The 26,870-nt window shown below is 61.3% G+C and overlaps 5 protein-coding genes across 8 annotated transcripts in view; 1 reads left to right on the top strand and 4 right to left on the bottom strand.

Annotated features, from left to right (window-relative positions):
• The window catches only part of RAB3A (RAB3A, member RAS oncogene family), a 55,538-nt gene that overhangs the window by 12,380 nt on the left and 16,288 nt on the right, over positions 1 to 26,870 (bottom strand). The gene's annotated exons all lie outside the window — the stretch shown is intronic.
• On the bottom strand, positions 868 to 3,725 carry LOC128088987 (mucin-7). Its single transcript, XM_052699968.1, has 4 exons — positions 2,719 to 3,725; positions 1,553 to 2,059; positions 1,040 to 1,185; positions 868 to 951 (listed from the first exon to the last, which is right to left on the bottom strand). The coding sequence occupies exons 1-4, from the start codon at positions 2,759 to 2,761 to the stop codon at positions 904 to 906; spliced, it is 744 nt and encodes a 247-aa protein (XP_052555928.1). The 5' UTR covers positions 2,762 to 3,725; the 3' UTR covers positions 868 to 903.
• Positions 4,033 to 5,518, bottom strand: JUND (JunD proto-oncogene, AP-1 transcription factor subunit). The gene has a single exon (XM_052699963.1). The coding sequence runs from the start codon at positions 5,432 to 5,434 to the stop codon at positions 4,460 to 4,462; it is 975 nt and encodes a 324-aa protein (XP_052555923.1). The 5' UTR covers positions 5,435 to 5,518; the 3' UTR covers positions 4,033 to 4,459.
• Positions 8,628 to 14,521, bottom strand: LSM4 (LSM4 homolog, U6 small nuclear RNA and mRNA degradation associated). The gene is made up of 5 exons (XM_052699974.1): positions 14,279 to 14,521; positions 14,105 to 14,146; positions 13,908 to 14,006; positions 11,617 to 11,800; positions 8,628 to 9,400 (listed from the first exon to the last, which is right to left on the bottom strand). The coding sequence occupies exons 1-5, from the start codon at positions 14,279 to 14,281 to the stop codon at positions 9,312 to 9,314; spliced, it is 417 nt and encodes a 138-aa protein (XP_052555934.1). The 5' UTR covers positions 14,282 to 14,521; the 3' UTR covers positions 8,628 to 9,311.
• Positions 14,531 to 25,218, top strand: PGPEP1 (pyroglutamyl-peptidase I). Of its 4 annotated transcripts, none has more exons than XM_052699971.1 (5): positions 14,531 to 14,603; positions 16,846 to 16,898; positions 19,886 to 20,002; positions 20,377 to 20,609; positions 21,334 to 25,218. In XM_052699971.1, the coding sequence occupies exons 4-5, from the start codon at positions 20,404 to 20,406 to the stop codon at positions 21,524 to 21,526; spliced, it is 399 nt and encodes a 132-aa protein (XP_052555931.1). In that variant the 5' UTR covers positions 14,531 to 14,603; positions 16,846 to 16,898; positions 19,886 to 20,002; positions 20,377 to 20,403; the 3' UTR covers positions 21,527 to 25,218. The 4 variants fall into 4 exon arrangements, with proteins under 4 accessions (XP_052555931.1, XP_052555930.1, XP_052555929.1 ...); XM_052699970.1 differs by lacking the exon at positions 14,531 to 14,603 and adding an exon at positions 14,876 to 15,010 and having other exon boundaries at positions 20,483 to 20,609; XM_052699969.1 differs by lacking the exon at positions 14,531 to 14,603 and adding an exon at positions 14,877 to 15,010.

Here is a 26,870-nt window from a genome sequence, read left to right as displayed (position 1 = left end):
TGCTGCCCGGAGGCGCCGTGCTGGGACGTTCCCACCGGGGATCCCCCTCAGGCGCCCCGGTACACCCCCGCTATCCCCCAGGCGCACCCCTGGTGCCCCCCAAGTGCTCCCCCCCGGTGCCCGGTCTCGGTGCGGTCTCACCTCCACGCTCAGGAAGGGCAGCGCTGTGCGGCTCCGTCGCATCGTGGCTGCGGGGGGTGGGGGCGAGCGGGGGCTCCGCGTCACCCCTCGGTGGGGTGGTGGGAGCGGAGGGGCCGTTTACATTCCCATTCTATCGCGATGGATGGGGCTCAGGGCGGCGTCTCGGGGCTCAGAGAAGCACCGGACCCCGCCCCCCGTGCCGCCCCAGAGCCCCCCGACATCGGCTCACCGCTATCCCCAAGGGACATCCGAGGGACGGGGATCCAAAGCCACGGGGATGGCCGCGCGCCCCATCGCAGAGCACCACCAGGCCCCAAATCCTCGCCCCCAAATCTCCAGAAGAGAGGAGCAGCCCCGGCATCTCCCCAGGTGCCACCGACGCTCCCCTCCCCCTTGCCCAGTGCTGAGCCTCCCCACCCCCATCTCCGTTTCCACGTCGGGGGTGGCCGCCCCACATCAACCTCAGCCCCACACCCGCCCCCATTACCGGATCGTGCCGCAGCCTCGGCCGAGTGCAGCCGAGCAGAAGGAAGGCGATGTGCGTGCCTGCCCGCTCGCGCCCTCCCTCCAGCCCACCCCGCTCGGGGGGGGCACCGTGCAGATCCCCCCCCCCCCCCTCTGCCCCGCGCTCCTCCTCCATCTGCGCCCCGGGACCTCCATCCCAACCCCGACCCCGTCCCCGAGGATTTGACACCCACGGGGGTGCAGCTCAGATGGGAAACCAAAGCCGGGGCTGCAGCGTCTTTATTTGGCACAGCGGGGTCACCTGGGGGGGTGACGGGCAAAGGGGGATTCCTCTGACACTTTGCCCTAAGGAAGGAGAGAGATGGGGTGAGAGACGAGAGGGTGAGAGATGGAAACCCTGCGGCCCCCCGCCGCCCCCCAGCTCCCCACGCACCATGGGCACCTCGTCCAGCCGCTGGAAGTGGGGCTTCCTGCAGCGGCGCAGCCGCACCAGCAGCATGGCCACGGCCCCGACCAGCACAGCCACGAAGAGGCAGACGATCACCACCACTCCGGGGTTGGATTTGGAGGAGGGCTGTGCTGTGGGGTGAGATGGGCACCCCGTCACACAGCGGTGCCCACCTGGGTGCCTGTGTCACATCCCACCTACCGCCAGCCCGCAGCACCGCGGAATAAAGGGGGAGCACGAAATACCTCCCCGAAGTGGATGGGGAGAGATTTTGGGTGGTCTAAGGGGACAGAAGCCTCCTCCCTATGGGATCTGCACCCCCTGCAAGCACAGCCCCCAAACCAGGAGAATTCAGGGACTCCCATGGGGACAGGAATACACGGCAGCACCCAATGGCACCCGAGCACATCCAGTCCCTGTGCACAGCATGGAAAGGGACAGCAGGCCTGTGCAGCTCCCCCACCCCTCCCACCCCACATCCCATCCCATGGAGCTCACCCAGGCTGCCAGTCCCGAGCAGCTGCGCAGTGCTGGAGCTGAGAGCCGAGGAAGTGCCGGGAGCGGGGCTGGCAGTGGGCACAGCAGAGCTGGGAGGGGGGGTGGGCTGCCCAGGAGAGGACGGGGCCGGCGCTGTGCCTGGGGACCACATGAGGTTGTGCACCGAGGTCAGCTTGGATGGGGCTGATGTGGTGGCGGCGTTGGATGGGGCTGCGGTCAGCGGAGCTGAGCCCGGTGTCACGGGCAGAGATGGTGACCCTGCAGGGCTGGAGGGGGGTTCAGCTGCTGCAGTGCTTGGGGTCGCAGTTGAAGGTGGTGTTGCAGTGGTGTGCGGTGGAGATGGAGAGGCTGCTCCCTCTTTGCTGGGGGTTGCATCCTGTGGCAACATCTGTGGTTCAGCTGCCCCTGAGCTGGGTGAAGGCTCCTCACGTGTCCACGTGGTGACACCTACGGATGAGCTGGGCTGGGGCTGTGATGTTGCTGTTGATTCCTGGCCATGGACTGTCCCTAAGGAGAGAGCGGAGCAGCAGGGATGGGGCAGAGCCCCGGGGGGCCGCAGCTCCTCCCCAGTTCATTCTCCGGGTGCTTTTGCCATTGCACCGAGGGCACGATGCCCCTCGCAACCCCAAACGCAGCTCTCAGAAGGGCAGGAGGCTCCGAAGCCGCTGCAGCATTTGGCTCAGCGCTGCTGGGGACGACGAGAGCAGCTCTGCGGTGACGCTGCGCCCCAGCCCTGGGGACGTGCAATGCCACACCGCGCTGGTCCGGGCCGCGCGCACCCTCGTTGGCAGCGCAGGGCTGCGCCAGAGGTGCTCTTATCGCCCCGTTCCTATTTGCACAACAGGAGGAGCAGCTCCGGCCCTGCCCAGGGGGCACCACGCGGACAGAGCGAGACCCGGGGGTGGCCCCACCGAGGGGTCCCCGATGGCCCCCCATGACCGCGAGCTCCGCTGATCCCCGGGATGGGCAGAGTGGGGGGACGCGGCCACCAGCCCATTACCAGCGGTGTGCAGCCCCATGCCCCGACTGAGGGCTCGGCCCTGGACCCCCCCCGCTGTCCCGGAGCACCACGCACCGTCACACCGCGGCAGAGCCAGCCCCCCCCGGGGCCGCAGCCACGCCAGCGCCCACCCGGAGCTGCCCGGTGTTCCCGCCCGCCCCGTTACCTGCCGCCAGCAGGGCAGCACAGCACAGCAGCAGCCGCGCCATGCCCCCCCCCGGCCCCGCTGTCCCTCCCGGTGCTGCCGATGCCGCTCTGTGTTTCGGCCGCCGCCGCCGCCGCCTTTATCTGCCCCGGGGGGGGAACAGCGGCGCCCCCTGCCGGCCTCGGGCGGCGATGCAGCACCGGGAGGGGCAGTTCTCCCTCCTCCCCCCACCTTCGTGCCTCCGTTTCCCCCCGCAGCGTGAGGGCACCGCGGGTGCAGCGGGACACGGGGCGGGGACGTGGGGATATGGGGATATTTTGGGGACTTGGAGACACGGGGACATGGGGATAAGTGGACTTGGGGGCGGGGGAAGGACCTGTGGGCACGAGGGCATAGAGATGTGGGGACGGAAGGAAGCGGGGATGTGGGAACACGAACACGTGGAAACACGGGAACTTGGGGAGACGGGAATTTGGGCATGAGGATGTGGGGAGATGTGAACACGGGAGCGCGGGGGATGTGGGGACGGGAGGATGCGGTGGGGACACGAGGCACGGGGATGGAGGATGCGGGGACGCGGGGCTCACCGTGCCCGCTGCAGACCTCCGCCACCCCCGGCACAGCCACAGAGCGCCGGGCTCCCCGCCAACCCCCGGGGCCCGGGACGTTCCGTATCGGCACAGCCCGCACCGGAGCTGGAACGGTTCCCCACCCCGCCCTGTGCCACAACGGCGGCCTCGCAGCTCCAAAGGCGCTCCGGGAAGAGCTTCATTCCGGGGAAACCGAGGCACGAGGTGCGGGGGAGGAGGAAAAGCTCCGGGGGCGGATGGGGGGGGGCTGCTGGGCACGGAGCAGCAGGAAGCGGGGAGGGGGAAGGAAGTTCACCCCAAGAGTGCCGAGAAGGATCCCGCCCCGTGACCCCTCCCGTCGGGGGGGGGAAGGAGAAGGGAGTTGGGGCGTTCCGTGCGAGCAGCACAGCGAGTGGGGATTTGTTGACCCTTCCCACCCCCCCATCAGCCCCCGGGAGGGCCGGAGCTCCCACCGGGATCGGCGCCCCACCCCCATGACCCCAAATCCACTCCCTTGGGACCCCTCCATCTCACCCCACGGGCTCCTACGGGCTCCTCCCAACCCCCCTCGAGGATCCCCACCTTCCTCTCCCTTCCCCCCAACATCACCCTCCCTTTCCCTTCCCCTCCCCCCCGATCCCCATCTCCCCTCCCCCAAGATGGCAGCCGTTCGCTCCGCTTCCTGCCCGCTCCGCCCCCCGCCCTCCCGCCGCCCCGTTCCCGGTTCCTTCCCCCCACAAATCGATGCACACAGCGCACAGGCGGCTCCTGAGCGGCGTTTTTACTGCGGGGCCTCAATGGAATGTGGCGGGGCAGAGGCCTCGCGGGGCCCTGCAAACCGCAGCCGCTCGGCGCGGGGGGGGCCGCGCTCGGGGGCCCCTCAAAGTCCGTTGCGGGGCAGAGAACGGGGTCACCCCAAAAACCCCTCAGTCTTTCTGCCCCCCCCTCAGGTCCGAGATGGGAGCAAAGTCCCCCAGCCCACAGGGGGGCGCCCTCAGGAGCCCCTCAGTCCGCCAGTCCCCCAGCCCACACGGGGGCGCTGCGCGCAGCCGCTTCCCCCCACAATCCGCGCTTCTCCCCCAGTTCCCCTCGGTCCGCCGCCAGGCCCGGTGATGGGGGGGGGGGGGGGGTGGAGGCGGTTGGGTCCTTCTGTCCTTCGGCCGCCGCGCGGGCACGGGGGGTTCCGTCGGCCCTCAGTACGCCGGCACCTGGTGCTGGTGCTGCGGGAGGAGCTGGCAGCCGCTGTTGACGTGGCTGAGCACCTTCTGCTTGAGCTGGGCCACCTGCTCGCGGAGCAGGCTGGCGGTGGAGGCCAGTTCCGTGTTCTGGCTCTTGAGGCTCTTCACCTTCTCCTCCAGGCGGGAGATGCGCTCCAGTTTCCTCTTGCGGCACTTGGAGGCGGCGATGCGGTTCCTCAGCCGTTTCCGCTCCGCTTTGATGCGCTCCTGCGTGTCCATATCGATGGGGGACAGCGGAGGGCTCTCTCCGAAGCTCGGCACCTCGGGCACGATCTGCGGCTCGTCCTTCAGCGGCGGCGGGGGGGGAGGAGGCAGCCGGGGCGGCGGGGCCGCGAACGGGCCGGGCTCGGCGGCGTAGCTGACGGCGGGGTACGTACTGAGGTTGGCGTACACGGGCGGCTCCGGGGCCAGGCCGGCCGCGGGCAGCTCTCCTCCGCCGCCGCCTCCGCCGCCGCCTCCTCCCGCCGCCGCCGCCGCTCCCCCGTTGGGGCCGCCGCCGCCGCCCAACTGGTTCTGCTTGTGCAAGTCCTCCAGCGCCTTCACGAAGCCCTCGGCGAACTCCTGCTCCTCCGAGGCGGCCGCTTTGGGGTAGAGGAACTGCCCGCTGGTCGGCGTGGTGGTCACCAGCCCGTTGGACTGGATGATGAGGCGCTCCAACTCGGGCGACGCCAGCTTCAGCAGCCCCAGCTCGGCGGAACCCAGCAGCCCCGCCGCCGCCTCTCCGCCCGCCGCGCCCGCCGCCGCCGCCGCCGCCGCTCCCGGGGCCTTCAGCGCCGCCGCCACCTGCTCGGGCAGCGCCAGGCCGAGCGCGTCCTTCTTCATCATGCTGCCGCCGGGGAAGGGCAGGAGGAGCCCGCTGCTGCCGGAGGTCGGAGCGAAGCCGCCGCCGAGGCCGCTCAACACATCATCATGGTAGAAGGGTGTTTCCATCCTCCTCCCCCGCCCGGCTGCGGGGGAACGGGGCGGGGGGGAGCGCCGTGAAGGAGGGGGCGCGGGGCCGAGCGCGGCGCTGCCGGGGGGGAGGGGAGGGCGGGGGAGGCGGCGGTGCCACCGGCCGCGGCCCCGCTCCTCCGCGCGCACACACGCGTCTGCCGCCGCCGCGGCCCCCGCGCCGGTTTAAATACGCGGCGCGGCGGCGGTGACCTCACCGCGCGGCGCTGCCATTGGCTGCACATGACGTCCTAGCTCGCCGCGATTTGCATAAGGGGCGAGGCTCCGCCCCCCGGGGCGGGGGAAACGCGGTGGCGGGCGGCCACGCCCCCTCCTGGCTCCGCCGTCGCCAGGGCGACCGCCGGGGAACGGCGCACAACAGCGCGAGGGCCGCCGGGCTGACGTCATGGCGGGGGAGGGGCCGCACGTGGGCCCCGCCGGGACTCACGGGCACAAAGGGAGGAGGGGCGGCGGGCCGCGGCCTTCCCTCCGTGTGGGCGGTGGGTCGGGCCGCGCCGCAGAGTCCCCGCCGTGCGTCGCGCCCCGGTCTCCCCCCCCCTTCCCCGTACTCTCCGCTCCGAGGCGGCACGGCGGGGGTGCGGCGGCAGCGGCGGCCCCGCGCGTCACGGCTGAGCCCGCGGGCGGCTGAGGGGGCGGTGCGGCGTCAGCGCTGACGTCACCGCCCGCGTGCGGCGGAGGGCGCCCTCCCCCCCCCCACCGATGGCCGCGGGGAAACGAACCGACCGCCCCCCCCCCCGCGCCTCCCCCATCGCCCATCGCGGTGCTGCGGCCCGGGGCGGGCGGGGAGCGAGGCCCCGGGGCCGGGCTGGGCCTTCCCGCTCAACCCCATCATTACGGGCGCGGCCCGCACGGCCGGTTCGGGCCTTCCGGCCTCAGGGGGCCGCGGATGGGGCCGGGCGGTGCGCCGTGGGGGCCGTGAGCCGCAGCCCCGACCGCCCCACGTGTCCCCATCCCGGGCGCTGCTCAGGAGGCCGCGGCGGAGCCAGGAGCCTCGTGAGGCCCAGCCACGTCCTGCTGCCTCGCGTCCCCGATTCCACGCGCTCCCCGCTCGCAGCTTTCTTGTCCCAGCCGGCACTTCACAAAGGCTGCAGCCCTGCGGTGTCCCCAGCCAACACAGCGGTGTCCCCTCGTGCTGTGTGCCTCCTTTCCCCCGATGTCCCTGGGCTCTGTTAAGCTTTGCACACCCCGGCGAGGTCCTGAGCACCACCGCAAACGCCAGCCTCGCACCTCAGCACGCTGACCCCATTTCCCCAGAACGTTCCCTAAATCTCTTACATCCGGGCCTTGCTTGAAGTGCAGCCCCACGCGGTGCCAGCACACGAGAGCCTGGTGCCGACCCGAAGGCTCCCACCTGCCCCAGGGCCGCCCTGAGTCACCGCTGTGAGCTGGGAGGGAAGAACCGGGCCGGGAAAACAGAACCACTGCCCTGAACCCCCACGGGGAGCACAGAGGGGCCGCGCTGCCCCCGGGGCCCGAAATGATCCAAAACAAGAAGAGAAAAAAAATAATAATAATAAAAAAGGAAAAACGAGGAGGAGGAGGAGGAGGGTTTGACGTGTATTTTTAGTTGCTTAGCGCAGCCCTGAAATATTTCAGCAGCCACTCCCTCCGCGTCGCAGGCGGCTGCGGTGTAACTATTCCTGTGCTGCTGCCTCCCCAGCCAGCGCAGCGCTGTGAGTCACTGCGGGACACGGCCCCACCAAACGGCACGGCTGACAGCCGGGGACCTGGACGGGGCCGTGGGGTCACTGTGGTGGCCACGGTGCAGCCCCACGCTGAGCCTGGAGCTGTTTTTCCTCCTCCCGCGTCACCGCAGAGCGCTGGGGCTTCGTCCTCTCGGCAGTTGTGGGGCAGGAAGGGGTTTGGGGAGCACAGGAGGCCGCAGAGCTGCGAGGACGGCACAGGATGCTGCCTGCAGAGGCGGCGAGACGCAGGGGGAAGAGCTGAGGGAGGGCTGCTAAGGGAGCGCTGAAGTGAAAGCAGAAGGGCAGCAGAGCTTTGCGGAGCGGCAGGAGGCTGTGGACAACTCTGCCACGAGCCAGAGCCAAATTCCCATTGTTCGGGGTGCTTTATCACCTCAGCACTGCCCGTCACTCCAGGCGGCCCACTGCGTTTCCTCCTTCACGCGGGCAGCTGCAGCGTGGAGCTGGTGTGGCTGGAGGCAGGGACTAAAAGGGAGGGAAGGGAAAGTCTGACACAGGGCTGGGGCCGTGCTGCACTGAAATGCCACATCGGTGTTTACTGGAACGAGTTTCCAGCAGGGAGGACACACGCGCCCCAGTCCCAGAAGGCAGAGCTCCCAGAATGGGACCCAGCTGGGGGAACAGCAGCACTGCGGCCCGATCCCTCGGTGCTGAGCACAGAGCACAGAGCACAGCAGGGCTCTGCACTGAGCAGCCGGCACAGGAAGGGAAGCGTCGGCAACAGGTTGGCGATTTATTGCTGCCCGCCGCCCTGCACGAGTCTCATAAACGTTAAGAAAATAAGTGTAGATCAAAGCCTGTGCTGGACTCGTTTTCTCTTCCCACCAGCGGTGATGGCAGGGGGGTTTCAAGATGGAAATCGGCGGGGGGGGGGGAAGGGGAAGCAAACAACCCAACACCACAAAGCCAACAGACCTTTTAAGAATGAGTTACAGTATCTGCTTTTACCCCAAATTAAACTGTTTCAGTCATTCTCAAGAGTGCAGGCAAGGCCCAGAGCCCCTTTCTCCTCCCCCATCTCCCCCCCGTGCCCCCATACAGGCTTTCATTTGGGATCAGCCATGATTTTTTGGGGGTGTTTGCTCACGGAACTCTGCACCCCGTGGGATGGAAGACTCAGAGCAGCCTGAGCTCAAGGCCAAAGGACCTTCCTTCACCCACAGGAGAGGAACAGTCGTCCCCCCCCCAGGGGAAAAGGTCTGAGCAGCTACCAGAAAACAAAATGACAGACAATGGCAGCGAAGTCAATCCCTGCGTATCACAGGGAACGTGCTTGGGAAGTGCTGCTGTAACTGGGGAATCAGACGCTGTGTCACAAGGGAGGGAGCTTCGACACGGGGAAAAAGAAACAGAACGTTTTGTTTGAACGGCTCGACTGCTTTCAGGAAGAAAAAAAAGAAAACACAACCTGAAAACAAACAGAGGAGCGAGGGGCGCTGCAGCCTTTCAGAAGAAAACACAGAGAAGCATTTCCTTTCAAGGGAACTTCTAATCTGAAGTCAAATTAGCTATACACTAATTGGGAAACCCTCGCTCGTCACAAAGCTCTCTTGGAAACAACCCTTGAAGCCCAAAGCGAAATCCGTGCCGGTTCTCCTTTAAGCCAAGGCCAGAGACAGACAGACTGCCCAAAAGGAGGGGAAGGAGGCAGCCTGACAGTTTGCTGTGTTCAAACACGACCAAACAAACCCTGCGGCCGCTCACTAAAGGCACCATCTCCCCAAGTTCAGTGTTTTTAAACCAAAACGCTGCGCCTGTGAGCAGGTGAGACATTGCCAGTGTGCCAAGTGTTAGAAAACAAAACGAAATGAAAACCAAACCAGCCACACGACCGAGCCCGAAAGCGTTGGCCTCAGATCTCACAGCGCCCAGGAGATGCTCGTAAATTAAAACAGAGATCCCAACAGATTCAATAGTGCTGAAGTCAGGTCCTTAACTTCTTTTTTAAACATTTCCAATTACAGGCTGGCTGGCTAAAAGAAGCCCAGAGCTGCACTTGATCAGATGGAACAGCGAGGGGCTTCCGAACAACGCGATTCGGGCACGGATCGACTGACGGAGGAGCAGAGGTTGAAGGATGTGAACCCATGGCCATCCTGAGGTGGCACCGAGGAGCGCTGCGCACTGTCCCTGGCCGGGGCTCACGCAGCCCCTCACTGCTTCGCCGATTGCCTGCCTGGCTTTTTTTCCTGCTGGCCTCTTCCGCTGCCCGGTATTCCTCGGCCACGGCCCCCAAACACACCTGCAGGGTGAGGAGAAAGAGCAGAGAGAGAACAGCATCAGAGTGAGCCTGTAACATCTCCCACAGCTTCGCTGTTTGTTAGTTTGCCCAGAGGTGGGATTGTTCTGTGGCCTCTCTTGGAGGCAGAGAGGCGACTTCTGCACTTCTCCCTCACCAACTCCAGAGCCTGTCTGCGTTCACCAGGGGCACAAGCTTACCTCCCATCACCTGCAAGTTCAGCAGTAGCTCTCTGGTGCTTTAATGTGCCCCCTGGCAGGCTGCGAATCGACACAAATTCAAGTTTACCTCTTTTGGAAAACGAAACCAAGGCAGAGAGACCCAGTTTTAAACCGAGCGCCTGTCAGCAGCGGGATCAGCATCAAGCTGCGCCCCTGAAAGCTGTACAACCAAATCCAAAAGCAGCAAAGAGGGCGACTCGCTTTCAAGGCAACAAAACAGAGAAAACACATCCACGTCTGTCACCGCCTCGCTTGTGGACGGGGTGATCCAGCAGTGGAGCACAAAGGCAGAGGACCTGGGGGCTGTGATGAGTCCCAGGCACCCCGGCGCTGTGCTCCTCTCTGCCCTGAGAGCTGCTGACGCCTGCAGCCCTGCCTCCCACTCCGATCCGCTGCAGGCAGTCGGGGCGGCTCGCTCTGCAGCTCTGCTCGTTCAGCTGAGATGCATCCAAACCAGGGAGGAAGGAGGCTGCTCCTAACCCTGCAGCCCTTGGGAAGCAGCTGGAGCCCTGCGAGCAGCCTGAGAGGCTGAGCAGAGACTGCGCTGCTTCTGCACTGGGCGAGCCAAGAAGACGAAGGATTACCAGTGTCAGGAACAATAATCCTTTCAACTGCCTGCACAATTATAGCTTTACTTCTGCCTGCTGGCCTCTCAACAAAATTGTCCTGCCCTTTTTTTCTTCCCCCTTAATGTCTCGGTAATGAGAGCCAAACCTCTTAGCTAATTAGCAAATGCCAAAGCTTCCCTTTAAAATATTCCATCAGCGAATTTAAGCTGCACATCAAAACAGCAGGGAACTCCACCTCCAACAGAACTCTCTCCACAAGGTGGATATTTCCACAGCACAGAAAATACTTCAGCTAAAACATTTGTCCAAATAACCGCATCCAAAAAGCCGCTGTGCCAAATGCTTTGGACTCCAAAAAGGGAAGAAGGAAAAATAAAAGGCGCCTTCAGAATGGTAAAGGTCACTCCTGTGTGCTCAGAGGCAGCACAGGGAGCAGCCATGGCAGAGGGATTTTCCTCCTGCAGTCCCTGGGAGATGTGGATGCGGCTCTTGGTGTGTCCCAGTGTGACACCAGGCCCCCCCTGCCTTCTCTTGGGGCTCCTCTCATCCTGCTGCTCATTAAGGGCACTCCGTGGATCCTTGTAAAACCCAGATCCCCCGAGTTGAACTCGGTTTTGTTGTAGCAAGGAAGTTTGTCTGGCATTTAAGCTCCCACTGCAGGCTCAGCCCGCGCTGAAGATCCCTGGGGCTGAGCAGGGATTGCAAAGACGTGGCAGGAGGTGTGAGCACAAGGGAGAAATGCTTCTCAGGCATCCAGCAGCACTGTGCTCAGAAAGGGCAAATATTTCCCCAGGCTGAAGTGCTCCAAGATAACCCAGCCACGAGAAATGGAACGAGGAAGGGAGAGCTGGGTCGGCCCATTTCTATTTAAGTGGCAACCTTTTATCAGAAACAACAAATATTAATTTGGAGCAGGAAGAAAACAAACCTTCAGATAACTTAGGTTAAAAATAAAGAAGAAATCGGCAGACGGCAGGATGAGGAGTCCCATCCTAATGGCACTAAAGGTGGCCTTTTCCTACCACGAGGGTGGCCAAATTCAAGTCTGATTTCAGACAGAACAGCTGCTTGTTTCCCTCCCAGATTTGCAAAGCTAACAGACACCAGGAGTTTGGTGGGGCCGCGTTCTGCAAGCAGCCAGGAGGGGCACAAACACACGGAGAGTCTCTTAAGCTCCTGCCCAGCCCAGGAACGAGGCTCATCCCTGGCACGTCTCCTCGCTGCTCTTTGGCAGAGGCTGCCTTTCAAGCCAGACAACACACTCACTCAACTAGATCCTGCCCAGCAGCAGCTCCAGCTTCCCACAGATCAACAGCTCCGGGTTCAAAGCTGAGAAGCATCGGCCCTTCCTTGCCCAACAAGTGAAATTCAAAGGCAGGAATTCCAGTCACCCCTCTCCGAACTGAAAAGCAGAAAGGATTGTCGTTACCTCGTCCAGCACCTCCAACGCCACGGCCTTTCTGTTGCTTCTGCTGTTGCATCCCCCCACGGCCTCTGCCCTTGGAGACCACCTCCTCTTTCACCATGTCGATGATTTCATCGGGGATCCGCAGGTATTTGATTGTGCTGCCACGGATGTAACACTCCGGCATCCTCCAGAACTTGTCTCCATCCTGTTGGGGAGCAGCGCGTTAGGCTGAGAGCAAGGGCCACGTGCTCTTACGTGGCTTTTTTGGCACTTGAGTATTTCCATCACTTCTGGAGAGTGTGACAGATACAACAATCTTTTTTTCTGGAAGTGTAAGCCATAATTAGCTGTGAAATTCCTCTTTTCCCTCCAAAACATGCAGCCCTACGGCCTGCTGGTGGCAGGGGGCGTTCAGCCACGAGCCACTGACGTTTCAGCCTGTCCACAACTGCCTTTGACTCACAGAAAACGAAAGAAGAAGAGGCTGAGGAAACAGCACCTTCCCTTTGCCTCTCATACAAGAAGAGAATCGAAAGTGGGACTGGAGAGGGAAACGTGGCGAGTTGCACACAGCTGCTGCGAGCACCGAACTCCGGCAACGCAGGGCTGTTCCAGCAGAGGCAAAGGCACAGATTTCCCCTGCAGAAACCCCAGCCAGAGTCACCTAACGACTGCACTCCTCTGCGCTGTGGATTGAGCAGCAGGGCAGCGTCCAGCTGGGTGTGGGGTGCGCCCAGCAGCGCGCAGGAACCGCGGCGGTGGAAAACAAGAGCTTAAAGATCGCGTTAAAATAAACCTTCGGGTGCCAAGCGACGGAGCAGCTGCCTCTGTGTTTTGTTTAAGGCAGTTTCAGGGCTTTGCTAGGCCACGGCCCATCAGGGCTTCAGCTCCTGTGGCTGTGGGAATAGGAACTGCATGTGAAAGCTGAATAACAACTGATGTAAGCGGGAGGAGGGACGGAGCCTCGTGCGCTCGGCTCTGCTCTGCTGCAGGGCTGGGCTGCACACGGGCTCCTCACAACCATCACACGTGGACAAAGCGTCCAGGATTGTCCCAGGGGAGTGGGCGAAACCAGAATGCCTCGTTTCACCTCTCCAGGATCAAGTCGTTCCCCCCTCCGCTCCGGAGTTATTTGGGGCAACGCCGCACGCACAGGCAAGTCCCGTGTGCGCGAGAGGAGCAGCCTGCTTCAAACAGGCACCCAGCAAAACCCCACCCTGCCTGGATCCGCCCGGCTGCACTTTGGCTCCCGATGCAGGAAGGGATGGAGCCAGGTCCCCGGCTTCCTCGTTCCAGCTCCGGGGTAAACAGCCGCCGCCGCTCCGTGCCATCTAGTGGCTGATCCCCACCGTGCCGCCAGGAAAGGCTTCCGGCAGCGCTGCGGGGGCATTCGGGGCTGGGAGTGAACTGCAGGGCGCTCGGTGGGAATAAATGCTGAGGAAGCGCTCTGCCCCCAGCAGCACAAAGCCGCTTTCTGAGGAAGCAGTATTAAAGGCCGGCGTCCCCCGTTCTGCAAGCACTAATAAGGCTTTGCCGCTGCCACCCCTTCCCGCAGAACTTATCTGCCCCGCCAATTTGGGGATCTGCACATTTTTAGGGCTCACTTCCCTGCCCTTAAGGTCCTCCTTAAACATTTGCTCGGTCATGCTTACGTGCAAACGTCTCCGTGCCCCAGCAGTATTGGCCAATACCTTCCTGCCGTGGGTCCAACAGCCACGAAAGGCTGCAGAAGGGTTTTCCAGAGAAGAAGGGTTTCCCTGACAGCCTCTCCCACAGACCTCTGGTGTTCTCAGACACAGACAGCAGCGGGAACGTGGCCAGGCACAGGCTGGCAGGGACAAGACCAGACACTTCTGGCTGAGGTCAGAACTCAAAGCACAGATCCCAATCTTCTGGAGCACCTTTGGCCATGGGCAAAAGTACCAGACGAGGCACAACCCGGGTAAACAAGAGGCCCTGATTATTTTTGAAGTGGAGTTAGAGGGCGAGAGGCAGGCGCTGACAAAAGCCAGCGCTGTGCTTGATGGGACTGCATGGAGCGGGCACCAAGAATGCAGCTCAGCACCAGAACAGGACCTGTCACCAGCCCTCCACACTGAGCGCTCTCACCCTGCCCCGCCATTGGGCTCATTTGTTTCTTACAGCTCACAAATAGCTGCATTACATTCACACTCGGGGCAAAAGCAATGCAGAGGAGCGAGGATCTCTGCGAGCCCCACTCAGCTGCAGGGCTGGAGGTGAGGGGCTGCCAGCACGGGGGGTCTCTGGGCACAACGGGGGTCCCAGCACCGAGCAGCCGCGCCGCTCCTTACCCGTGAGGTGCAGATGACCTCCCGCAGGTTGATGTTCATCCAGTTGTCACAGCTCACCAGGTGCCCGTTGTACGTCTCTCCGTTCTTCAGCTCCACCAGCTGAAAGAAGCGGGGGTCACCACGTGGACACCGGGCCCGGCAGGACAGCGCCGAGCCCGCGGCCACAACGGGAGTGGGACGGGAGGGCCGGGACTCACCATGGGGTGGTTCTGCGCCGTCTTCAGCAACGACAGGGGCAGCTGCGGGGGAAAGAGAGAGAGGCCTCAGGAACCGGGGCGCGGGGACCGCCTGTATTTCCACACAGACTCCCCAGAGCGGCGGGGATTCCCAGGCCCGCCGCCCGCCGCCGCCCGGCCCAGGCCCGCACTCACCATCGTGCCGGAACCGCGGAGCCACCGCCGCGCCCGGCACTGCCGCTCAAACCGCCCCCGGCCCCGCGCGGGGCCAATCAGAGCGCGGCGCGGCCACCGCGGAGCCAATCAACGCGCAGGACCCGACCTCTGCCGTAAAGCATCACCGGGGCCGCCGGTCCCCTGAGTCACGACAGTGCCGTAAATTGAAAAGCGAGGCGGGAAGCAGCGGCGCTCCCAGTTGGCCCCGCTGGCCCGTTCTGTTCCGTTCCGTTCCTCTCAGGACTCCACCAGCACGAGCCCAGCAGGATCGGGAACGCTGGGCGTGAAACCACCGTAGCGTTCTGTACGGGTTTAACTAGCTCGAGCCCGCGCTTCGCAATAAGCCCGTGAGGCGGCTCTGGGCTCAGCCCCTTGTGGACCGCTCCACCTCCGCTGCCGCCCCAGGAGCTCGGGGGGACCCAGAGTCGAGGCGGCCTGGTTGGCCGCTACCCCCGGCCTCGCGCTTTTCTCCCGGCGGCGGAAGCGGCGCTCACGAGCCGCTCTAGGCAGCGAGGCGGCGCGCGCTCTATGGCCGCGCGGGGCCGCTCTGGGCTTCGGGGCGGCGCGCACTCTATGGCCGCGCGGCGCCGCTCTGAGCGTCGGGGCGGAGCGCGCTCTATGACCGTGCGGAGCCGCTCGCTCAGTGCGGTGCGGCCGCGGGCAGGGTGGGAGCGGAGATGGAGAAACCGCGGCGGGCGGTGGTGGTGACGGGTACGGGCGGCGGGACTGGGGCGGGAGAGCGGGGAGGGGGCGGCCAAGTGGGCTCCGCTTCCCTTATGTAAGCGGGGGGGCGGTGGCGGGCGCTGGGAGCTGCGCTGCGGGATTGGGGAGGGGAGCGGTGAGGGGCACGGGGGAGGTCGGGGGGGTGTGAGGTGAGCCCTGGGGTCCCGCTGCGAGTGCGGGGCTGGGGAGGGGCTGGCAGGAGCTGCCCGGGGCACGAGGTGCTGCCGAGGGGTGCGGGCTGCCCTGGGGGGGGGCGATGCTGCTGCTGTTCCTTTGCGATGGGCTGCAGCGGGGACCGGCGCCGGTTCGCCCTGGGGAGGTTCGGGGGGCTGCGGGAGAACGGAGGGGGTTTGGTGCCTGGGGACGCCGTGCCGCCTCCATCCCCGTGCCACGAACCCATTCGTGGGTTCCCCGAGGCAGCGGCCCCACGGCCAGCGCGGTCCCCGCGTGTCACAGCGCAGCGTTCCCAGCCCGGGGGCTGCGGTGAGCAGACACAACCCGTCAGCCGTGATGTCCCCCCGATCCCCGCAGTACTTTTGTTTCCCGTCTTCTGCACCGGGGGGGGGGAACTGCTTCTAAAATTCAGAGCTTATTTCGCTGGATCTGCCCATGATAGCACATGGCCGATGTCACGCTGAGTTCCCATTCATTGCTGTGCGTGTCACGCTGAGGGCAAGCCTCATTCCTGTGCCGTTTCTCTTTTAGAACTCCGTAAGGACATAATCCCGTACAGGTCTGCACGGAGGGCTCGGTGCTGTGCGCCTGCAGGGCCCCGTGGTGGACGTGGGATGGCTGCGGCCAGTTTGGTGCTGCAGAGAAAGTTGCTCATCTGCCGTGAAAGGAATCGGTGCGGAGATGAGTGAGAGGGGCTTTGTGCCGGCCCAGCTGGGCTCAGAACGAGAGGTTTTGGTTACGCTGGGGGCACCTGGAGAGCTGCAGCCCTCCGGTGTGCTTTGTAGAGAAGCCGTCCCAACGAGAGGCGTTTGGTGTCTCTCATCGCTATGGGGAAACAACGTCTGCATTTGGATCTCGTGGGAGCCTCCAGGAGGTTTATTCTGGGGAGATACTGACTGTGGTTCAACTTGGAGGCTTCGGTTGAGATGGCTGGTGCTGAGCCCATGCTGTACAAAGCCCCGGCGCCGTCGTGTGCGGCGTAACCTCAGCCCTCGCCTTCTGCTGGCAGCACACGGGAGGTTTCCATTAGTGTGTCATGTAATATTTGTGGTCCCTCTCGGTCCTTTCAGCTTAGATGAAATGTGTGCCTCCTGATTGCATTGGGCTCGTGGGGTAGCTCTGACATCTTAAATTAAAGCATATTGACCCTGCGCCCAGATAAATGCCTAACCTTTGTGTGCTTGCTCAGGAAAAGATGTTATGGATTACTAGTTAACTCTGAGTTACTCATTAGGAAATGCAGATGCGGGAGTTAAGTGTTTTTATAGTGCTGTCATAACCTTTGGTGCTCGGTGCAGGAGGGTCAGCACTGTTCTGTTTGGTTCCTCTTAAGGCAGCAGATGTTGGTGAAGGTGTGAGCAGAGGGGTTCTGGAGGCAGATTTGTTTGTGGAAGCATCTGCTGTGGGCTGTTACCATCAGGGTTAGAAGCTCCAATCACGATCCTCGTTCTGTGCCATCACTCCACTGCTCTGTATCTAACAAGTGTTCCTAGCCTGGTCAGCAAGGAGAAAATGCACCTCCAGTAGGGACTGGGTGTTACAAGCAGTGGGTTTTCTTTCAGAGCACATAAATCCAAGAAGCGCAGAGGGCAGCTGCAGTCCAAGCTGCAGGGCTCAGCTGCTCACCGGGGGCTTTTCTTCTCTTTCAGGGTTTGGTCCCTTTGGAGAGCACGCCGTCAACGCCAGCTGGATTGCAGTGCAGGTAAGGCTGTAACTTCGGCCTTGGAGCAGCACCGTCCCCTGCCTGCACGCGTTCCAGCCCTGATTCTGCTCTGTCCACTGAGGCCGGCTCGCCCCGTGTGCAGGCACTCAGCTGGGTGATGTTTTGTCCACCTCTACACGATCCCCATGCTGGTAGAACATGGTGAGGTCGGGTTCGTAGAGCAGAGGCAGATAAGGAGCCCCTAGCCTGACTCCCTGCGTTTCAGAGGAGTTAAGCGGTGCCCGCAGTCTTTCTCCACCACTTAGCAGAGGGAATTCAAAATAAATAAACAGAAAGGAATTTGTACGTTTTTCTCTCCGCTGCAGCCTGGCTCTGGGTGAGCAGGTCGACCTTTAAGCCCTCCCAGCTGTAATGGGGCTCAGCACGTGGGGCTGCGGTTGAAGTGCTCATGGAGTGGCACTGCTTGAGCAGATCAGAATGCCCTGCTGAACAGGGCTGAGGGCGCTCTGTGATGTTCTGTAAACCATCAGCTTGGGCAGCACTGTCACATTCTCCCGGTTCTCCTTTATTTGTTGCTCCTGGAGGTGGTTGATGACAAAGCCGTTGGGAATTCACGGTGCCTTTTAGTGCAGCTGCCCGGGAAACTGGATCTGCTTCTCTCCCCAACACGTCTCTCTTCCCTTCAGAGCTCGGGGATTAATATCTTCTTCAGAATGCTTTTAAATTAAATCTCAAGCTCTAATCAATTACAGTCAGCCGATGTCCAGATGTCCAACGTGCTGACTGGTGAGGGGAGAGGAAACCTTTGGCTCCGAGAGCCTCTGGGGCTGAATGCACCCGAGTTGCTCAGCCAAGGCTGGGGAGGACGGCGTGTTACTGAAGGGCGGCCATGAGGCCGTTGGTTTGCTTGGTTCTTCCTCACGCCACGTCAGCTCTTGTTTCCTGGTTTTCTGCTAGAGATGCCCAGCAGGGCGCTGTGTGTGTGGGGCAGGATGAGAGGCGGGTGCTGTGCTGTTCCTGCAGGAGCAAAGCTGACGTTGACGCGCGACGAGGAGCAGCGTCTTCAGCTCGCGTTGCTCAGGGCTGCTTTGGGAAGGGAAAGCAGCAGCAGGACCCACCTCCCTGCGGTCCATCCTGCAGCGCTGTGCCCACGTCCCCCTCCCCTCACCCCGTCTCAGCCCGAGGGGCCCAGACAAAAAGGAACAGCACGGCTTTGAGCCGCCGAGGTGGGCTTTGTGCGGCTCAGACGGGGCCCTCATGGAGCAGCGTGGACACAAAGGCGTCTGAGTTGCTGAGCCCCCAGACGGTGTGATCTGCATTTTAATAGAAGAAAAATCAATTAAACAATCTTCCTAAATCCTTTCTAGCTCCGGGGCTGAGCCAGTTCTGCTTTATTGCATCTTTTATTATCCCGCATCCCCAGGATAAGATTCCCTGCTTTTCTTTCCTGGTGTTGTTTGGGCTCTGACACAGAGCACAGCTGTGGTGTCTTTCCCTGCACTGAAGCCGTGCGATTCTGTGAACTCCTGGTGTCGCTGCTCAGTTTTGAAGCTCCGTTATTTTTTACACACAGTGAACACAGAGAATGCCTCACCTTCAGGGGCGTTAAATAAAAAGGGCTAAATAAATGCTTGGAGAGCTGGGTGCTCAGGAGAGAGATCCCAAATGGATCAGAGGGGCTGATAACTCCTCACAGCTCGCAGCAGCAACGCTCTGCCTCCCACCTGTGCTGTGCCACGCTTTGATCTCTGTAACGTTTGGTTGGGGGCTCTCGGCAGCTGTGCAGGAAGTGGTGCGGGATGCGGTGCCAGCATGGCCCAGGTGTGTCCTGAACCACCACCCCATCCCACCATCCCCATCCCACCATCCCCATCCCACCATCCCCATCCCACCACCCCATCCCACCATCCCCATCCCACCATCCCCATCCCACCATCCCCATCCCACCATTCCCATCCCACCATCCCCATCCCACCATCCCCATCCCACCATCCCCATCCCATCCCAGCAGAGCGCGTCTGGCTGTGCCGGGGCTCAGTGGAGAGGTCAGGGAGCAGCACAATGGCTGTCAGGGTGTCTAGACAGACCTGATAGGGATATTAAGGGCTCACAAAGAAGCCCATTGTCCGGGGGTCAGGGAATGGGTCAGACGTGTTCGTTTTTCTGTGTTTGTCAGGTATACAAGGCAGTGGATAATGAGTTGTCTGGGGGCCAGAGTACATCTTTATTAGAGAGTGGAGGGCTGTGAGAGGGAGCTGTGAGCGGTGCAGAGTGCTGGGATTCGGGAGCTCAGTGGAGGAGCAGTGATGAATTCCTACAAGTGACGCTGCAGAGCTCTTCCTAAAGAAGCTGCCTTGTGTGTGAGTGCTGTAATGTGTGAACAAGTGACTTCGTTAAGGTGCTGGGTAAAGCAGCCAGCGTTTGGAAGGTGGATTTGTGCAAAGATGTGGTGAAATGTGACTTAGCATCACTGGTTGTCACGCAGGAGTCAATGCAGGGAGCCTTTGCTGCTCGCCTGCCCAATCCTTGGAGCAGGAGGGGAGACTGATGGCTGCTGCTGCTCTCATGCAGGTAGCAGCTGGGGCTGCTCTCACTGCTGCTCCGTCTGCTTCTTCCAAGAACTGAACAGGAGTCACTTCTGAAAATAATGAAGCCAACCCTTTTCCTTATTATTTTCATGTATTTTTTTTTAGCGTGGGAGTTGCTGGTGTAGCTCCCATCAGTTCAGCGCTGTCAAATTGCTCAGCCCTGCGCTGCCTGAGCAGAACAAACCGTGTGAGCGCAGGCGGGGAGCTGCCCCGAGGCCCTTACAGCTCTGTCCTTCAGCCTCTCCTTCCATGGGACCCCACTCTTCTGTGAGATGAAACCAGGAGAGCTGTCACTGCTGTGCCGTGGCTCTGGGGGGAGCTGCGCAGGTCCTGCGTGTTCTGCACTGTGCTCACAGCACTGCATGTTCACCCTGCTCACCCAGCGCTGCCCCACCTGTACCTGACCACCCTGCTCTGTTCCTTCCCACGTGTTCCTAGGAGCTGGAGAAGCTCGGGCTGCGAGATGGCGTGGATCTGCATGTCTATGAAGTCCCGGTGGAATATCAGACAGTGCAGAGACTCATCCCTGCACTGTGGAAAAAGCACAGTCCACAAGTGAGTGAAGGGAGGAGAAGAGATGGAGCCGACGCGCGTGCAGTGCAGCTCTGTGCTGCCAGCTGCGTTCCCTGCTGCGTCCTCAGCTGCATCCTTTGCTCTTTCCAAACACCTGGATTTGCAGCGTTTTGTGGCTCAAAGTGCAGTGCTGCACTTAACGGGAGCTCAGCACGCAGGGCTGCCAGGGCAGCTCCGCTCCGTGCCGTAATTAATTAGAGCTGAGGGCTGGGGACAAAACGAGAATGGTTTCGTGCCGTCGGTTGCTACAGTGGCTGGCTGTGTGCTGGCCGTGCAGGGGCTCAGGCCGAGGCTCTGCTGGTGCTCAGTGCACTGCAGGCTGCTGGTTGATGTAACGTGTTTCTTTTCTCTCGCAGTTGGTGGTGCATGTAGGTGTGTCGGGTATGGCTACCACTGTCACTCTGGAGAAGTGTGGCCATAATGTGGGTTATAAGGGCTTAGACAACTGCCGTTTCTGCCCAGGCTCTCAGTGCTGCGTCGAAGGCGGCCCAGAGTGCATCGACTCCATCATTGACATGGACGTGGTTTGCAGGAGGGTCTCAGCACTGGGGCTGGACGTCACCGTCACCATCTCTAAGGATGCTGGCAGGTATGGGGCGAAGTGATCTGCGGGAAGCAGGTACATGCTGCAGTGCCTGCAGTGCCTGCAGTGCCTGCAATGCCTGCTGTCCATGCAGTGCCTGCAGTGCCTGCTGTCCATGCAGTGCCTGCAGTGCCTGCAGTGCCTGCTGTCCATGCAGTGCCTGCTGTGCCTGCTGTCCATGCAGTGCCTGCTGTGCCTGCTGTGCCTGCAGTGCCTGCTGTGCCTGCTGTCCATGCAGTGCCTGCAGTGCCTGCTGTGCCTGCTGTCCGTGCAGTGCCTGCAGTGCTTGCAGTGCCTGCAGTGCCTGCAGTGCCTGCTGTGCCTGCAGTGCCTGCAGTGCCTGCTGTGCCTGCAGTGCCTGCTGTGCCTGCAGTGCCTGCTGTCCATGCAGTGCCTGCTGTGCCTGCTGTGCCTGCTGTCTGTGCAGTGCCTGCAGTGCCTGCTGTCCGTGCAGTGCCTGCAGTGCCTGCTCACTGTGTGCTCAGCTGCACTCAGTGCTGGCACTGCTCTGTCCCCTGGTCGCACACTGGTGCTGGGAAAGCACGCAGCCTTTGTGTTTTGTCCTAGTTTAGGTGCTGTGAGCGTGCCGCTGCTTCAGCCTGACTTGCATTGCGCTTTTTATTGCAGGATGTTGATGCAACGCCGAGCGATAACACGGCTCGCTGTGTCCTGCAGTTTGCACGCTTTATTTGCCACATGTTGCTAAATCAGCTCTGTTTTTATGTTTCAGGTACCTGTGTGACTTCACTTATTACACTTCCTTATACCAGAGCTGCGGGAGGTCGGCTTTTGTTCATGTGCCTCCGCTGGGGAAGCCGTACAGCGCGGAGCAGCTGGGCCGGGCGCTGCAGGCCATCATCGAGGAGATGCTCGACGTTTTGGAGCATTCTGAAGACAAAATCAATTGTCAGCACGAACACTGAAAGCAGGCGGGAGCCGTCCTGCTGTTGCACTTCCTAAACTCCCCCCCTGCCGCTGAGGTGTGGGAGGAACGCTGTGTGCGAGGCGTACGGAGCGAGGATTGGAGACTTCAGAAATGGAAAAACCCCACGTCCAGAAATTGACTTTTTTTTTTTTCTTTTTCCTCTCTCTTTTTTTTTTCTTTTGGTCAAACGTGTGTATTTCAATGAAGAAATCGAGATCCCTTCTCTAACACCTGCAGCTGCTCATTCCTGGAGCACACGTGCTGTGCTTTCCCCACAGCTCATCTCTGGCCAAGCGACGGCTGCTGAGTGCTGCCAGCCTGCACAGAAGGGAAGCTCCTTGGCCAGGCTCAGTGTTTGGGTGCAGGGAATCGATAACCCCGTCTCCTAACGACTGCTTGTTGAGCTGGAAGGTTTGCTTTCCTTCTGTCTCATTGCGTTTCTCCTCGTTGGCCCAAATTGTAGCTCCTAATGCGAAAGTGCAACTGAAATCAGTTGGGACGGCGTGAGAAAACGACAAAACTGCTTGCTGGGGACGAGGGGCCTCAGAAACTGCTTTTGAAAGGAGAAGGTGGCTGCCTTCTCCATGGGGGCCTTGCTGCTGCGGCTGCAGGTGGAAAGGCTGCGTGTTGGGTCGCGGCTCAGGTGGCTGTTTGTACACGGGGGGATCTGAGCTCACACCGCGTCCTTCCAGGCGTCCTCAGCGCTGGCTCAGGGCTGCCCTCCCGGCCCCACGCTGCGCTCAGCGCCTGGCTCCCTGCGGAGGAGCTCTGCTAAAGGCCACTTTCTCCGCAGGAGATCTTTATCGCGATCTCTTGGTGCTGGCTGTTATTTTTAAGGCGAAGGCTGAGTAATTTATAACTTCCTTCGCTGTGAACTTTTGTTCTCGTTGAAGGTTGGGTGGGGAGTAATGTTTAACTTCGGTGCCCATCGCTGGCGCTGCCACGTGGCTGCCAGGGAGAGCTGCCAAAGGGCACCTTGCATCTCAGAGCTGCTCTGGGAGCCCACACGCAGCTGCTGGCCGTTTGCATGTAAAACCACATACAGAAAAATCTTTGTGCAAGGTTTGGAGCATCGTTCCTTCTGTTTTCCTGGTGATGAATGGTTCTGCTGCAGTGAGGATGGGCGTCGGGTCCCACAGCAGAGGCACTGGGTGCAGGGAATCATAGAATGCTTTGGGTTGGAAGGATCGTGAAGCTCCAACCCCCGGCTGCACGCAGGGCTGCCAGCCTCCACCTTTCACACGGTGCCAGGCTGCCCAGGGCCCCATCCGACCTGCCTTGGGTGCGCGGGGGGAACGCTGTCCTGCCCCACTTTGCCTTCCAAGTCAATGCTGTCCTTGGCACTGGGACACCACGCAGTGCCCGTCAGGTCGTGGCAGGCTTTCAGATGTGTAATTTATTCTATTTAATATTTAGTTTAAGTATCTGTGGCTCAGGGCTGCTCCCAAATAGTCGAGCTCTTGGTGCGGCTCCGCTTGGGAGGAGCTGTTGGTCTGTTGTAGCTGCTGGGCTATGAGAGGGGAGATGCTGTGTTGGGTCTTTGTGGCAGAGCTCCTGTGCTGGCAGTCCCTTAGAAATGTAATTTATGGTATAATCTTCTGGGTTTCCTGATTATTTTGTGGCTGGTTAGTCCTCAGAGGGGGTCGGGGCGGTAGCGGCGTTTCGGGTAGCGAAACCTTTTAAAGATGGCGCTGAGCTGAGTTTGTTTAATCTGACCTAAATTAAACGCTTTTGCTTTGTTTTTAAAGCTTTTTCGTTGTTGCTGTTGTTGGATGAACCGATTCTGAGCGCTTCTCTGCCGTCGGTGATGGCGGTGGCCCCTGGGGGTCTGTGCAGCTCGGGCTGTTTGTGGTTCAGAAGCGATGCGGGGCTGCTGAGCGCTGCTTTGTCTGCCAGGTCTCAGCGGAGGGGATTTGCTGGTTTGCACTGATGGAGCCCCGCTGCTGGCTGCAGGTGGGCGCACGAAGGAGCGTGGGTCGGTCGGGCTGAGCGCTGGCGGTGGCGCCTGCGGTCGGTGATGTTTGAAGGCGGTGCTTCAGGATCAGAATCGTCTGTGGTGGTGCGCTGAGAAGTGGGGTGAGGGCGTTTTGTGTGGGAGAGAGAATGAGGGGGGTTCCCTTGTGGGCTCCGGTGCCACGTTTTGAGGTGGTGGCGGAGGGGAGCGGGGCTGGCTGCGGTGCTGGGGGGTCGTTGGTGTCAGGGTTTTGGTTATCAAACGCTGCGGAAGGCGTTGAGGAGCTCCAGGTACCCGAGAACTCCTTCGTCCCTGGGGGGCTGCGATGTGGGGAGGTGTTGCCTTTGGGCTCCACGCGATCATCTGTTGTACGAAACAGCAAAAAGGAAATACGAGCTTCAAAGCTCCTTTACCTGCAGAATCGCTGGGGAGGCCGAGGGCGCAGCCCAAAGCTGCTGGCATCTCTGCGTCACCGCGGTGCCAAACCCAGGCGTGGCAGAAGCAGTTCTCGCTGATTTGGAGCTCTCCCCAACCCGACTGTGTCCGAGCACAGCAGCAGCGGGGAGGGACAGAAGTGTGGAGGGATGGTGGGAGGTGTTCCGTGGTTGTGGTGTGGGGCTGAGAGCTGTGAGAAGAGCTCAGAGCGGATTCAAACCGAGCACCGTCTCCATGCGGGAGCAGAGGGGGAGCCGCTTTCCTTCATGTTTACTGACCTCAGCAGCGCGCTCAGGTGTTGCTTTTGGAGTCTCAGCACCTCGCAGGCAATGCTGAACCTTCCAGTGCCTCAGTTCCAGCACAGGGTGCTGTGCTGCTGCGTCCCCTGGCTCTGAATTGGGCTGCTTGAAGCGGGTCCCGTGGGCAGCAGGTGGCTCTTTGCAGCAGCAGCCCCGGAGCATTTAAGTGCACTTACAGGTTGTGTCCGTGCCTGGTTGGTGCCTGACGTGGCCCCGGTGGTGTTCTGCCAGACCTCCAACAAAGCTGAGGATGCTGGCAGTTCATTGAGCGAGCAGAAAGCCGGGAGCTGCTCTGTCCATCTGTCTTAAGGCAAAGCAGAGAAGCAAACCCCCAACAGGAATTAACGCTAGGGAACGAAGCTGCGCGCTGCCCTCAAACACAGCTCCGTGCTCCTTAACCACGCGTTCAGGTTTCACACTGCACCAGCTTCTTCCATTGCAAATGTTTACTTTGATGAACAGGGAGTGCCTTGTCCTGCGCTGGGGGAGCAGAGCGGAGCGTTGGGAGCTGAGGGCCCCTCTGGGGGGTTGGGGGCTCCGAGCTCCTTCACCCCCTTGTGCTCTCCAGGAGCCACACTGCATTGGGCTCTGGGGGTTTCCTGCAACGCACTGGGATGTGACAGAGGGAAAGGAGGGGGGGATCCTCATTGCTTGGGGAGAGCGAACCTTTGGGGTTCTGTCTGTCCTGAGGTGCTGTGTGTCCCAGTGCTGCTCTGCCCCCCGCCCTCCTGTCGTGCCGACGTCGCTGTGGGCTCAGTGGAGCTCTCTGGTGTTGCCCATCTGTGCTCGCAGGACTCCTGGAGCTACAGCTTCAAATCTGTGGGGGCTTCTGTTCTCCACAGTGTGTTCTTGCAGTGCCTTGTAACCCCTACCAGTCTGTGTGCCACGAAGGGCTGTGTCACGAAGGGCCGCTCGCATTCCCTCTGCTCGCTGTTGCTCCACTGGACTTTGTAACTGAGAACTTAAACCCGTGTTTCAAAGTAAATAAAGAGTTTAACTCTGCCTCGTGCTGTTCTTGAACGGGATTTGGATTTCTGGTGCCTTTTGGGGGGTGGGAGCAGCTTGTCTGCAGCTCCGCTCTGGGCACGAAGTCCCACGTGGGGCTGGAGCAGGGCAGGAAGGAAGGATTTGAACCGTGGAGCTGCAGTGTGCTGTGGCACCACAGAAAATCCCATCACAGAGGGGAAGGCACAGCATCCACCTGCGCTGCTCATTCTTGTGAGCCTGTGATTCGGGGGAGCAAACACTGCCCTGTGCTTCGTCTCTGTGAGCCCAGCATGGATCCATTCTGCTCCTGACTCCGGTGGTGAAGCACTGAGATGGAAGCTGCTGGGGGGCTGCAGCCGTGCCCCAAAAATGCACTGCCCAACGGGGGCACCGACGGCCAACGCTGCCTCTGCTCCGAGCTTTGTGGCAGGAGGGGATCAAGGAGGGAATCCTGCTGCCCTTGGGGAGTCTGCCTGCTCCGTGTCGCACAGCTCAGCCTGGGGATGCAGGGCCAGGTGCTCACGTGCCTGCAGTGCTGATGCAACGCTGGGCTCAAGCTGGCTCACGAGGTGCCGCTGATGTCATGCGATGTGTTGCAATCTGAGCTCCCTGCATGGGAGCTGCTGCTCTTGGGCCCCACGCACCCTGCATGCATTCCTTGGCCGTGGCTTGGGGCGATGCTGGAGGGTCTCATTGCAGAGCAGCTCCGGGCAGACCCTTCCCCCAGCATCGCCCCTCCGGGAGCCGCTCTGTTCCTCCTCCTCCATCCTCCTGGCTGAGGTGGGACGTTGGGATGTTGGCCAGCTGCCGCCTCTCCCCAGCTCAGCCATGAACCGACAGCGTTGGGGACCCCCGGGGGCCCAACACCCCCAGGGTTGTCAGCAGAGTCCATCCCTCCGCCCCGCAGTGGTTTTGGGGCTGCTCGCCAGCTGCTCCAAATCTCAAATCACTTCTCATTGCCCAGAGCCCAGGGGGGGTTTGGGGTGGGGGCTTGCAGCCGCTTCCCTCTGTTTTCTTCTCCTTTTGGCTGCTCCCCACCCCACTGACAGGAGCTCTTATTGGCCCCTGCTCACAATGCCCAGCCCAGACACCACGAGAACCCCCAGCTTTCCCATGGCAGCGCTGTGCACTGGGGCTCTCGCACAGGAATGGCTTTGAGGAGCTCCGCGCTGCCCCATCTGTGGGGAGGGGGCGTCCTGCTGCCCAGAGCCCCGCTGCTGGGCGGTGAACGGCACCATCCAGGATGAGATTTCCATTTTTGGCCGAAGGGTTTGAGCAATTTCCTGCCTTGCACAGGCGAAGGGGTCGGGGGTGGGCTGAGCCTTGCGTGCCGTCAGGTCGCAGCGTCGCTTCCAAGTGGAGCAGAAGTCTCATTTTTGGTGAATGCCGTAAGCAGAACAAAGGGAGAGCAGTCAGTCCCACTCCTGCTGCAGCAGCACCGAGGCTGCCTGCGCTCACCTGATCCGGCCCATCTATTTACAGATAGCCAAAGGTCAGGAGGGTTCTGTTGTGCACATTCACCATGACGGCACAGGCCGGACTCGGGACGCTGCACCCTGGGCTGCAGCCGTCGTTTCTGAGCCCTCCGTGCCCAAATCCATTCCTCTGAGAGAGCAAAGCTGTGTGCGGTGATGCTGCCCAGATCTTGAATGCCCACTGTCACTGCA

Source organism: Tympanuchus pallidicinctus, unplaced genomic scaffold (genome assembly GCF_026119805.1).
Source record: "Tympanuchus pallidicinctus isolate F22 unplaced genomic scaffold, pur_lepc_1.0 scaffold38, whole genome shotgun sequence".
NCBI lineage: Eukaryota > Metazoa > Chordata > Aves > Galliformes > Phasianidae > Tympanuchus > Tympanuchus pallidicinctus.
This window is presented reverse-complemented; position numbering and strand designations above follow the sequence as displayed.

What these genes read in the sequence shown, in the direction of transcription:
- JUND (XM_052699963.1), bottom strand. Translation starts at nt 5,434, where the DNA reads ATGGAAACACCCTTCTACCATGATGATGTGTTGAGCGGCCTCGGCGGC.
- PGPEP1 (XM_052699969.1), top strand. Translation starts at nt 14,977, where the DNA reads ATGGAGAAACCGCGGCGGGCGGTGGTGGTGACGG. An exon ending in GCGGGCGGTGGTGGTGACGG is followed by an intron (nt 15,011 to 16,845) that starts GTACGGGCGGCG and finishes CTTCTCTTTCAG; the next exon opens with GGTTTGGTCCCTTTGGAGAG. An exon ending in ATCTCTAAGGATGCTGGCAG is followed by an intron (nt 20,610 to 21,333) that starts GTATGGGGCGAA and finishes TTTATGTTTCAG; the next exon opens with GTACCTGTGTGACTTCACTT.
- LOC128088987 (XM_052699968.1), bottom strand. Translation starts at nt 2,761, where the DNA reads ATGGCGCGGCTGCTGCTGTGCTGTGCTGCCCTGCTGGCGGCAG. An exon ending in GCTCGGGACTGGCAGCCTGG is followed by an intron (nt 1,186 to 1,552) that starts GTGAGCTCCATG and finishes CTCACCCCACAG; the next exon opens with CACAGCCCTCCTCCAAATCC. An exon ending in GGCTGGACGAGGTGCCCATG is followed by an intron (nt 952 to 1,039) that starts GTGCGTGGGGAG and finishes CTCCTTCCTTAG; the next exon opens with GGCAAAGTGTCAGAGGAATC.
- LSM4 (XM_052699974.1), bottom strand. An exon ending in CGGCGCAGAACCACCCCATG is followed by an intron (nt 14,007 to 14,104) that starts GTGAGTCCCGGC and finishes CGCTTCTTTCAG; the next exon opens with CTGGTGGAGCTGAAGAACGG. An exon ending in CGTTGGAGGTGCTGGACGAG is followed by an intron (nt 9,401 to 11,616) that starts GTAACGACAATC and finishes CTCACCCTGCAG; the next exon opens with GTGTGTTTGGGGGCCGTGGC.